This window comes from Ambystoma mexicanum, chromosome 11 (genome assembly GCF_040938575.1).
Source record: "Ambystoma mexicanum isolate Mex_15411 chromosome 11, UKY_AmexF1_1, whole genome shotgun sequence".
NCBI classification, from domain to species: Eukaryota; Metazoa; Chordata; class Amphibia; order Caudata; family Ambystomatidae; genus Ambystoma; species Ambystoma mexicanum.
In genome coordinates, this window is record NC_090934.1 from 914,459,340 (window position 1) to 914,472,139 (window position 12,800).

Sequence of the window (12,800 nt, forward strand, 5' to 3'; positions counted from 1 at the left end):
ATCAACACAGAGAATGGGATCCATGTCTGGACATTTAGGTTGGTAAATGGTTGTGACAAAGCTGGGTCCTTCAATAGAGCATTTGTAGGTAGTGCATGCATCATTGGGGTCAGTGTAATTCTGGCCAGCCTGGATAAAGAAATAGCGAATAAGAACCAACATAAAGCATATAGGGTGTAATCTTCCCACCTAAAAGATAAGGCTGCATATATGTTATCTCAAGAACTGCATGGCTGTTCCATGCAACCCTACGAAACAATATTGGCCTGGCAAAATATTCACAGCCACGAGGCCGACAAGCACATCTCTTTAAGGTACTCACTGATCTCTGAAAACCCTTCCAATATAGTGCCACTTGCATCCCTACCTGAAAGGTTTGCGACAAGATTACTCCATTTAGCCAAATTAATAAATGAACCATCTGACTTAACATAGCCCCTTCAGTCTGGCCCCTGCTAAATGCGGATTCAACTCAGTTCCTTCTTCTCAAGACACCCAGACAAATCAGCTGGCTTCCTCCTCCAGCGTCTCACTGTATCTGCAATGCCATCATTACAAAACACTTTCCATTTATTGCAAAGCCCTCAGGTGCCTCTCACCCCTTTACCTTGAAGGACCGTCAAAGCATGCACGCCTGCCATTTCCCATCACACCTAGGACATTTTCAAACAATCCCACACTTCGGGTATGGTTCCACCCCTCTTTTATTACGCTGTTGTTATGTTCCTTATTACAAGCCATGGCTGGAACTCAGAAATGTTTTAAACTACAGGCCCATCTCAAAACCCTAGTTCATTTGTAAACGGTTCAAGCCTTCTATCTACATACAAATCCAGGAGAACTTTATGAACAACTCTTTCATCAACCTCCACCAAGCAGACTTCTTTCTGAGCCAGTTACTGCACATGTATAGCACCCACTTCCTCATCACTTCTGTTCCCTCTCCTGCCCCATCCATACCCCAGTTCCATACTCTTTTCAGTGCTCCCACTGCCTCACACTCCAGCTTTCCTTGTCTCTCCCTTTGTCTCTTCCTGACTCCAGCAACCAGTACAAGATATTTCCCCACTCCCCGCTCTTAGACACACTCACACAGGAAACAGGAAGTATGTCATCCAGTGACTTTAAAACCTTAAGCTGATTCAACACGCTTCGAGCCATTAGGCATTAATGAGCTTGAATTGTGTTAATTCCACTCAAGGTAATAACAAAAAAGCACACTTTATGTGATTGAGTTGACTTGACACGATTCAGAACAATTGCTGCCTATTGGCTCGAAGTGCATGTTGAATCTGGTCGAGATATCGTAATGGGATTCAGTACTTTATGGTCTCAAGCCAATTCGATGATCTTCCAGCTAATTGTTGTGTATTTAGTTGAAGAGTGCTGAATCAGCTCACAAATGTGTAGTCATTGGGTGACAGACATACTGTTAAAATTTTAACAAGTGATTTGATTTGAGACATGTTTGAGTCGAATCAAGTCTTTTGGAGACCAAATTGAGCTGATTCGAGCCATTCATTTTAGGTGTTCGAGCCGCAATGAGTCAAGCATATTAAAGTCACACATCCCTATCTCATACCATCATCACCCCCGGCCCTTTCTCCCACTCAACTACTCTACTATCACTTTCCCAAATGTTCAAAACTTGCCTCCACAAACAGGGCTTGCATCTCTGAAAGCTTTGCAATCCTTCTGGAAGTTCAATAACATGACTCCTCATATAACCAGCAGGTTTGAACTTTTGGCTTGAACTTTTCATAATTTCGTATTTGGTTCAAACATTTAGAACCACCTGACATTCAGGTGGTTCAAAATTAGAACAAATACATTCACACAGTAAGTAGTGGAACGTTCCATCCCTATAATATATTCTATGTTAAGTGGAGTGATAGACCAAGACATAAAAGCAAAGTGTAAAGTGCTTAGGCTTTAGTTTACTGTTCCAGGTCCTTTCCCTTCCCTTTGAAATTGGAGAAGGAGCAGAAAGCAGAAGTAACATGTCTACTTTGCTTTCCTCCTTTGTCTTCATAGTGCAATTCGTTTTACGCCTGCCTGAGATTTTCATGCAGACTTGAAACACATGGATTCCTATTGAATCTGCCTCCATGTATCACTTGCTAAAAGAAATCCATTTTAGGGGGTGGTCATTTAAAAAAAAGTGTTGATTGCATACCACAATTATTCCTTACATGCAGTTATATGCCCCTAAATGCATTTTGTTTAACATTTACAAAATGGAGTGTAACATGAAAGAGTACAACAGGCAAAAATGCCACCTGCAACTTCTGCTTTGCAGATGAAATACATGATGGATTCCTGTAGTAGCTGTCTGCCTTGACAGGTGCTAAATGGAGGCATATTTTCATAGGAATCCATTTATATTACACCTCCTTGAAAATCTCATGTATTTAACTCTCATGCAGGTATAAAACGAATTGGACTTTGAAGACTGAGGGAGTCACTCTACAAAAAGAGTTAATTGAATGCAGGTGACCACCAGTGTTACCACATACATGCTGGTGGTTAACCCCCATGCACATTTCAACATTTACGCAACAGGGGTTGCATCCATGAGAACGTTCTGCCTTAGGTTGAAAAATGTTATGTTTAAAATGGCGCTGCTTTGAAGATCAAGAAATTTTCCTGGAGTGAAAGCTTGCCATTTGAGCGGTTTAGCATATTCACACTCACACTCCATGCCCAACTGGCTAACTGGAGGTGAAATTCCAGTGAAAGCTACTGAGTGGTGCTGTGCTGGCTGTGATGTGGCTCAAATGGCTTAATCTACTTTCACATTTCAGGTGGAAGGGTTTTTTCAAGTCTCTTTTAACCCACATGACTCTGCTGGTGTTTGTCACATGTGCCCCAATGCTCCAACCCCACAGCTGTTAGGCTGTACTGCACTGATGATCCTTCATAAGGGTGGAACTGTTATGCCCTTCTCTGCAGCCTTGAAAACTGACTGGCTTGGATTGAAAAGTCTTGGACTGAAAAATGCTATGTTGCAAATAGCACTATCCTACCGACAAAGACATTTCTTGAAGAAGGCTTGGCATTTCAGCTGATTGGCATGCCCACAATATGAATTAAAAATATAGGGCCTGATTCATGAAACATTTTTCAATGGGATTGCGCCATTATAAAAGGCTTCAGTTAATCAGTCCCATAATGTTAATGAAACTTATAAAGCGCAACTGAAAACCCAAAGGTATTCTGGCGCAGGGTTTGACCTTCAAAAAAAGAAAGACTGTGCAACCGGAAAGAATGCATTGTCCATCTCGATCTGAACTGAAGGAAAACTACTACTAGGTTGTGCTGTGTGTGACTCCGCTCAAATGCCTTAATCGCCTTTCACATTTACAAAACAAAGTTTAAAAGTGAAGAGTGAAACCAGATGAAATTGTCTTTACTCTACCATTTAAGTCTCTGTTTTGTAAAAAAAAAAAAAATGTAAATGTAGCTTAGAAAATATGCCTTGCAGACAGAGCATCAAGCACATGGATACATTAAAACTTAGACCTATTGGGTAAGAGTGTGGAGGTCACTTAGGAAAACACAAAGAACTTCCTGTGTGGTGTAAACACAGAAAGGAAATGTTGTTTAAGATTGGTTTCGGTAGTTATATGGTGATTTTACCAAAGTCAAATTCAGAGTGGTATGTTTTACCAAGGTAAGAAATACCGAAAACATACAGAATGGTCGAAACACACTACCATACACATATTTAAAATTTTCGGTATTTCTTACTTCGGTAAAACATACCACTCTGAAAATTTTGGCTAAAACTACTGGATACCGTTTAGGTGTTTACTGGGTTAACCCATTATTCTATGAGCTGATCCTCTAAAGCTCATATAAAAAGCAATCACCAAGCCAACAAAGCTGCAATACTGTTGGTTACGAGAAACAATTCTCCTTCTGTAGCCACGTACTGGAATATGACTTTTTTACCAGGCAAACAATGCTACTGAGATGAATTCAAACCAAAATTCCAGAGAGCAATTTTACATTAAATTTAGATTAGGAACCCCTCCGTTAGCTGCGCGCTTGCATACATGGGACAAAAAGGTCTCTGATAAATGAAGGTTTTGTAAGACAAACACTGATCGTGATTCGCACTTTATGCTCATCTGCCCTCTTATGGGAATTTTAGGAAATGTTATCTTAAACCCAGATTCTTGAGCACTACTGAAGCTATGCTGCACTGTTATAGATCTGGCTTGGAACTGTCGGTGCTTTTGGTTGCCAAGTACCTGCCCATACCTACCTGGGCACGGAGGCAGCACGTTAGGAAAAATGTTGTGTAGACTGTATGATTCTCTTTAACTATATTCAAGATTGTCTACAGCATGGATGGTTGTTACAAAGAATATCAAATGACACAGCAAAGCATCCTTTATAGTCGAAATCTGTATTGTTATGTTTTGGGCACCAGCACTTTCTGATTGAGAGTGGATTCTTTTTTTCTGTTTTAATACTGTGATTTTATGTGTATTATATTGTGAAGCTGTTATTGCATTGATTTTATATGCTGTATGGATATGGTTGCAAATAAACATTAATGATTTGAATGTTTGCAATGGATTCCTATGGGCTTTTATTTGGGCACTTAAGCCAGGCATATTCCATAGGAATCCATTGGTTTAATGCCTGCATGAAAATCTCATGCTGGCATTAAACCATATATCCTTTGAAGGCAGAGAAAGAAAGCACGGTGGACATGTCACTTCCGTCTTGTGCTCCTTCTCCTCCTCCAAATGGCTCTAAAATGCCCTAGAGCTGTGGTCTTCAAACTGTGGGGCTGGATCCTCTAGGGGGGCCTTAAGGATGTCTAGGGGGGCGCAAGACTCTTCAAAAAGGGAGTATGGTGACTGCTTTTAATAGAACATATAAGCAAATATGGCTTCTGGGGGTCCTGTCAACCATATTTGTACTCAAAGGGGGGGAGGCTTAGCAACAAAATATTTACTCAAGGGGGGACTTGGCATAACAAAGATTTTATACCACTGCCCTAGAGTGTAAAGGTAAGGTGTAAATGGCTAATGCCTTGTTGTTACGACTTATATTTGCACTCCAGAGCTTGTACAAAGCCCAGGGCTGGACCAGCCTATAGGCAACTCTGGAGATTTCCGAGTGGGTCTCTGCACCCCGATCCCCTTTTGTCTGGTGCCCATCTTTTTTTCAAATGTTCTCATCGGAAAATGCTCCATATGTGTAATATGGGGCCACTTTAAAAATGATTTCCAGGGCCTCGTTTGGTTCCCAGGCCACCCCTGGCAATGCCCACAAAAAATAAAAGCACAACAGAAACTTTAATTTCGCAGTGTGCAAATTTTCCACCTTCAAAGGGAAGGAAGAGATCCTGGAACACGTACAATGGCTTATCGTGCTTTGTGATTGTTTCACTGCTCTGCCCATTGTAAAATGATCCCCGAAATGCCATCTGAAAAGCAAGGTGTGCAGCAGCATGTACTCATTCTACATAATGGAGAGTAAAATGAAAGACTAAACGCAATTGTACCTATTTTTACTCTAAATTCTGTAAAAGATGAAAATTGCATGCAGGGACCCAAGAATCACCGAGTGCTAACATCGGTGATCCCCTGCATGGAATTAAAACGTTTTTTTACAAAATGAGCCCTCAGTGTATAGCTCCAAGGAAACAGTCATGTGCCAGGCCTGCACCGCATTTACAGTAGCGGGGGACAAGGAACAGTAAACGCAGCCCCCGAATTAGCATCTAAGGAGAATGCACTTTGTCAGGGATTATGAGCAGTTTGTATATATCATTCTACGAAACTGAATAGCATTCACACATCTAACTGAGCATATGGGGCCTTTCTGCTGGTAAACAATCAAAGTGCATGGCCAACAGACCTGTCAACTCAATGTTACACTTTATTTTAAGGATAAAGTGCATTACCATTGGAGGGAACAGTTGTCCTGGCCATGTGCACTGTGTGTACCACAAGGTAGGTGGATCACATGAACATCTATTTGTTCACATGGTGAACCTCACTGTACCCCTCCTTTAACTAATACATGAATACATTAATTTTCTCCCAATGAGGAACATTGTTATTGACAAGGGCACATGCCTTTACACCTGCATGAGATTTTCATGCAAGTGTAACAGGAATAGCTGACTAGGGAGTATGCCTTTTTTCAGCAACTTCTAAAAGCAGGCAGATTCCATAGAAATCCATTGTAAATGTTGTCTGCAAATCAGAGTAAAATCCATTTGAACTCTTTTTACTCTTTACATTGTAAAAGTTAAAGATTCCATGACAGCAGCACGTAAGTGCTTAAGGTGGTGGCGCACTGCATGCAGTTAACACTTTTTTACAAAATGAGCCCCGCAGTATGTGTTTACACTGCTATCTATTTAGCTGAATTGAACTCTAAGAAGACATTTTCTACTAAATGCAAATTTCATGCGGGGGACCATCAACGTTATTATTTACATGCTGTTGGGTCCACTCCATACAATTGACATTTGCAAGGCAGAATGCAAAACTGAAGAAGAAAACAAGGCTAAATCACCTTTACTGTTCAGTTTTATGTTGTTTTTGCAATAAGTAAACATCGCCTGCAATTTAGGCTTTTTGGGCAGCTCATTAGCAGCTGCTGATTTGAGGCCAGATTCCATAGGAATCCATATGTATTCCATTCATTTTACACATGTATGAAAATGAAGTGCTCACACAAGGCAGAGAAGGAAAGCAGGGCGGAGAGGTTAACTTCCCTGAGCATGAAAATGGGCTGGAGTGGAAAATAGAGGCGTAAAAGCAATACAATATGCCTTCTCTTTAGCAAGTGCTAAATATAGGCGGATTCCATATGAATCCATTCAATACCTGCATGAAAGTTCTTTAGCAGGTGCTAAATCTAGGCGGATTCCACAGGAATACATTCATTTTATACCCACATGAAAATCTAACGCAGGTGTAAAATAAAGTCCTTACGAAGTTGGAGGAGGAAAGCATGCTGAAAAGGTTAACTCTGCTTTGGGACCCTTCTATGCCGTGTGTGAGCACACATATGGGTTGGTGTGAAAAATGGAGATGTAAAAGCAATGCACCCTGTTTTTGCACGTCCATTTCCCGCTCTGCACATTATAAAATGACGCTCTAAGAGGGACAATACAGAGTGGGGTTGGGCGTTTTTGTTCGGTGTGAGGAGTGTGACGAGGCTAGAAGGAGTACTCAGACTGTGCGCTGAGGACTGCGCTGCACATTTTGATGGTGCTGTTACCTCCCTTGCAGGCAGTGCAGAGGAAGAAGCAAGGCATACTGGTGTGCTGTCCAGATTACTATTCATGGACAGCACTCTACTTTAAGAAAGACAAATATGTGTAACGAACGTAATATGTATGTTATACAGCAATATGTTTACTTATATGCTACACTATCTATAGACATGTACAGCCAGCATGTAAACGTCATTTTAAAGCCTCTTATCTCTGCCGTAATGAAATAAACATGTGCAAGGCAGAGCATGGAAATACAATGTAGCATTGATGCTGCCCTGAGACGGCCACCTAGCAATGCTGCAACCTATTGCTATACCAGATGCAAATGTGGCGCAAACCCTTCGTAGAATTTTTCATTCCATCAAAACAGATATTGAGTTCAAAGTGAAGTGCTGTACCAGAGCACAGCTTTTGCAGCACTCAGTCCCCGGTCACCCCTGCCCTATGTTTAACAAGGCTTGGCTTTTGCCTCTTCATCATATATGCGGCACTGATATAGCAACACCCACTTTTAGGACTAAAGATATTCTTGGTGAGTTTGTCCTCATTACAATATACATTTGTTTGAAATGCCCTTCCCCATAAAAACCCTCTCCCATATCAGCAGGATATACCAACCGTGATATAGATGGTTCCGTTTGGTAGATTCACAATGCAAGCGGTCTGCTGACATTTGCCACAGCACTGTTGAGAATCTTGAACTCGCACAAAGCCCTAGGGAGCAAGCAAAGAAGCACAGGCATGTGAGTGGATACTGCTGTATGGAAGAGAAAAGCAGGCTGACCATATGCAGGCATGAGACACATTGAATTCTGAAGACAAACGGAACGTCTTAGAACCTGCTTCCTCACCGCCAAGTCTGCTGATATATAACAATTGCATAACCAGTCCTACTGTTAGACCCCTTCTCAGGGGTAATTGTAAATAAAATGCTTATGGCATGCAGGGAACCAGAAACGTTCCCAAGTATTTGCTGCTGGGTCCCTTGCATGCAATCCTGGACATTTGCAAAGCATAGTGCAAAACTGAAGGGTACAAAGGGGCCGAAATTGCCTTTACTCCTCACTTTTACTTTCGGCAATATAATAAACACTGCCTGAAAATTACAGATTCCACCGCCTCTCCTCTCTCTGCCACTGATCTTGCTACTTTCTTCTCTAACAAAGTCCTCAATCTCTGCCAAACTATCCTCTCATCCCCTTCTTACTCTCCTCCTTCTACTCCCCCACCCTCTACCTTGACCTCATTCACTCCTGTTACTCAGTCTGAAGTTGCCCTCCTCTTATCTAAAACTCATCCTACTGCTTCCCCTTCTGACCCCATTCTTACCTCCCTTATTCCTAAAATCTACCCCCTCCTCATACCCTATCTTACCTCCTTTTTCAACACTTGTCTAGCTACATCCACCTTTCCTCCTCCTTTTAAGCATGCAACAATCATCCCCATTCTCAAAAAACATTCAGCTAATCCCCACCTTGCATCCAACTATCGCCCCATCTCCCCCTACTCTTCCTTTCTAAACTTCTTGAACGTATTGTCTATTCTCAACTCTCTGCCTTCGTCTCCAATCATTCTCTCCTCCCCTCTACCCAATCTGGTTTCCACCCTCACCACTCCTCTGAAACTGCTCTCATTTCTGTTCTCAACTCTCTCCTTTCTGCCCGCTACTCTAAGCACTCCTCCATTCTTATCCTCCTTGACCTCTCTGATGCCTTTGATACTGTCGATCACCCTCTTCGCCTTAATTCTCTCTCATCCTTTGGCTTTAAAGACTCTGTCCTCAACTGGTTCTCCTCCTATCTTTCCAACCGCACCTTTGCAGTTTCCTGGGGTGGCTGCACCTCCCCTACCTATCCTCTCAACCACGGTGTCCCCCAAGGTTCTGTCCTTGGCCCCCTTCTCTTCTCACTTTACACTTCCTTCTCAGCTCCTATCATCTCCTCCTTTGGTGTCTCGCACCATTTCTATGCAGATGATACCCAGCTCTTCCTCTCCTTCTCGTCTTTCTCCTCTGACATCCATCTTAAACTTTCTTCTTGCCTTTCAGCTATTAAATCCTGGATGTCCTCTCACTTCCTTACCCTAAATATGGACAAAACTGAAGTCCTATTCTTCCCTGCCACCACACTTCCACCTCCCTCCCATCCTCCTTTCATTCTCTTTTCCCCTCCACTTCTCTCCTCATGCCCCGTAGCCTTGGTCTTCACATTGACTCCCATCCCTCTCTCTCTCACCACATTTCTCTTACTGCCAGATCCTGCCGCTTTCACCTTTATAACATCCGTAAAATTCGACCCTTCCTATCCTTCCATGCTATTAAACTCTTAATCACCTCCCTCATCTTCCCCTCATCAGACTTTTCTACTGCTCCACTCTCTTCTTCGGACTCCCCTCCACTCACCTAACCCCCCTCAAATCCGTCTACCACTCTGCCATCCGCTCTCTCTGCCTTCTCTCACCTCACGATTCCATCTCCTCATCTCTCTCCTCACTAGGTTGGCTCTCCTTTCACTCGTAGCTCATATTTAATTTCCTCTTTCTCGTCTTCAAATCCCTCTATGGTCTTGCCCCACCTCACCTTTCCTCCCTCCTATCTTTCTATACTCCTTCTCGCTCACTCTGCTTTGCTGATCTTTTCCTACTCACTCCTCCTCCTTCACCCTGTGCCCCATCCCGCATCCGCTCTTTCCAACTACTCGCTCCTTTCCACTGGAACCACCCCCCTGATCCCATCCGCTCTATTTCCTCCTACTCTGCGTTCAGCACTTCTTTAAAATCCTATCTCTTCCATTCACCTCCCTTACACCTTTTTGCTTCCTCTCTCACTTCGATCTCTTCCACTTTCCACACCTCCTACTGCCTCTCTTACTGTGGTCCTTCTCCACTCGTGCTTAACCACATCACTTATGTAAATTGATCCTTATACTGTTTTCTGGTTCTTGATTCAAATGTTATGTAATGCTTGTTGTATTTTTTGTTGTCCTTTCGTAAAGCGCTTTGGCGTAAAGCGCTATATAAAAATGTAATAAATACAAATTCCTATGGAATCGACCTGCTCATTACCAGGTGCTAATCCGAGTCAAATTGTACAATGATATTCCCATGCAGGCATAAAACATTGCGGAAGAGGAATACGGAAGAGGAAAGCTCATCTTCCAACGGTATGAGGCCATTTCAAAAATTGAGAATACATGAGCAAATCTCGCTCTCTCATGTTGAAAACGCATAGATTAATGCAAAGTAAAATGTTTGGAACGTCGAAGATAAAAACATTTTGCTCTTGCTAGACATTGAGCTAATTTTCAAATCTCCACGCAATTAGGTGGTGGGGACCTGTTACAACATTTCACATTTGCATGGCGCAGTGCATATGATTAATTATAATTTTTAATTTATAACGTGCTTAATACCAGCGAGTGGTTTCTAAGTACGGGATTGGGATTAGAACCTGTGTTGCGCTGGTTGTCTTGCTGCCAAAACAAACGCATTGCCCCTGAGCTATCCTTCCTCCCCCTAGGGTGAGTGTCAGTGAGCCGCTCTTTTGCACTCGGCTGTGCACATGAAGTAGACGCTGCCTGCCATGAACGCATGGCAGGCAGCGTTAACTATGGATTCCTGTGTAGTCCGCCTGCTTTTTTGCTGGTGTGGAAAGCAAGTGGACTCCATAGCAATCCAACACATTTGTACCAGCATAAAAATACATGCTAGTGCAAATGAGTGGTGCATTTGTATGGTGGAGGAGGAAGGGGGCAGCTGAATCGTGACTTACGATCTGCCCGGCTTTCTCGTTCATAAAATGAAAATGAGCCATGATGGGAATCTAGTGTGTATACAAGACTTTAACGCATTAGATTTCCATAAGGCTAATTTAAAAAGAGCTCCATTCTGGTCTCGTCGGCCATGTTGCTTTGAAGAATTTGTAAAGGTGCAAAGAAGAATGGTCCCCTTAAAAGGGTACATCTAATGAAATACACATTCACATCAATAATATCTAGTTTGCCTGAATTGTCTTATCACGCTTTCACAAAGGAAAACCTATTTAATTATATTGACTCAAATGGCCACATTGTTTAGGATAATCGAATTATATGCAGTACTGCTATTTTAAGGAACCTGTCATTTGCCGAGACTCTCAAAGTCGTTTCAAATGTAACGGTTGCCTAGAAATGTCTAAAAAACGGTGGCTTTAGAAGTCTCCAAATGCATTCCATGGACCCTTGTGTATCCCGGCTCCACTGTGTCTGTGGTAGAAACACCCCCTCATCGTTTCAATGCAGCACCTGTGGATTTGAAGCTCTGCTCCGCTAGAGCCTGCTTGTCATAGTGATTTGGTGTAACTTACTTGTTCACAGTGAGTATCACTGCAGTCAACGTGGGATGTGGTGAAATTGCTGGTCTGTGTTGTAGGATCAAATGTGCACGTGCGGGTGAAACAGGGATCCGGGCTGGGCATAACTTCGCCTGGCTGAGAAAGGTGAATGAACATTAGAATTGGTTCCATACAAGTCGATATCAATAAGATTTGTGCTTCCTCCCATTGGTGTGCACCTGAAGCACCCTTATACTAAAAAAACGTGAATCCTGTGGTTTATTCCACCCCACACTAGGTAAGACGCATGTGAGCAGTAAGTGGAGGGTGTTTACGGCCTCTCCTCGGGTTCTCCTTGCTCCTCTAAATGTGAAAACACCCAATTTCAGAACCTTCCAAGTCCTAGCGCAGTCAACATTATTAGGATCTTTCTGCGTGTACCTGGATTCTGCCTCACGCCATTCCTCCAATCTTTCTGCTGCCCAAGCAACTTACTTCCCTCCATCCCGCCTTCTTACCGTTTGCACAAGTCCCCCAGCCCTCCAACACAGCCCAATCAGCACGCGGACCACCCACTGACCCAAACTCCCGAAGAGATGCCTTACACGTATGTGAATTGTACCACTGATAGGCCGGACGCCTTGAGCGATCAAAACATCCCTTTCAAAAATGACCTTTGTCTAGCCTACAATGTGTGATGTTACTGAAAATAATTTTAGAAAAGCGTTCTATTATTATTACTGTTGCAGTGTTTAACTGTACTAATTTCCGAGGAGTCAGCTTTCCCATTAACTAGAGGTTGGCTTAGTTAAGGGGCCTTCTCTCTCCTGCCAGGGCAGAATCAGACACAAGTTCTCCGTTATTTAGGTGCTCGTTATTGCCGCCTCTTACCTGGTACTCTTTGTCACCTGACACACAGACACCTTTGGGCACTGTTTAAGGAGAGACGGAAGGCAGATGTTAATTATGCAGTAGAAAAGAGTATGCACACAACACAAACCTAGCCCCTGAGACAACAAAGCACTGAAGATCAATGTGCAGGTGACAGGAAATGACATAGCTGAAAAGTAATCATCAGATTATACAGACTATCAAAGAATAGTTGAGGTCACATTATAACATGTAGAAAGAGATGTCATGTAACGTAAAGGTGGAAAAAGCATGGTGGGCACATGCAGTTAGCGACAATACAAGAGAATCCGACCTGAAACCACCAATCAGAACGCTGACATGTTG

The 12,800-nt window shown here is 42.7% G+C and overlaps 1 protein-coding gene across 10 annotated transcripts in view; it reads right to left on the reverse strand.

Annotated features, from left to right (window-relative positions):
- Positions 1–12,800, reverse strand: part of LOC138503909 (mucin-5B-like) — a 193,076-nt gene that overhangs the window by 17,927 nt on the left and 162,349 nt on the right. For all 10 annotated transcript variants that reach the window (XM_069624005.1, XM_069624006.1, XM_069624004.1 and 7 more), the window contains 4 exons: positions 12,456–12,496; positions 11,598–11,720; positions 7,874–7,969; positions 1–129 (listed from right to left, as the gene is read on the reverse strand). In XM_069624005.1, coding sequence (XP_069480106.1) covers positions 1–129; positions 7,874–7,969; positions 11,598–11,720; positions 12,456–12,496 — 389 coding nt within the window. The remainder of the gene's footprint in view (positions 130–7,873; positions 7,970–11,597; positions 11,721–12,455; positions 12,497–12,800) is intronic.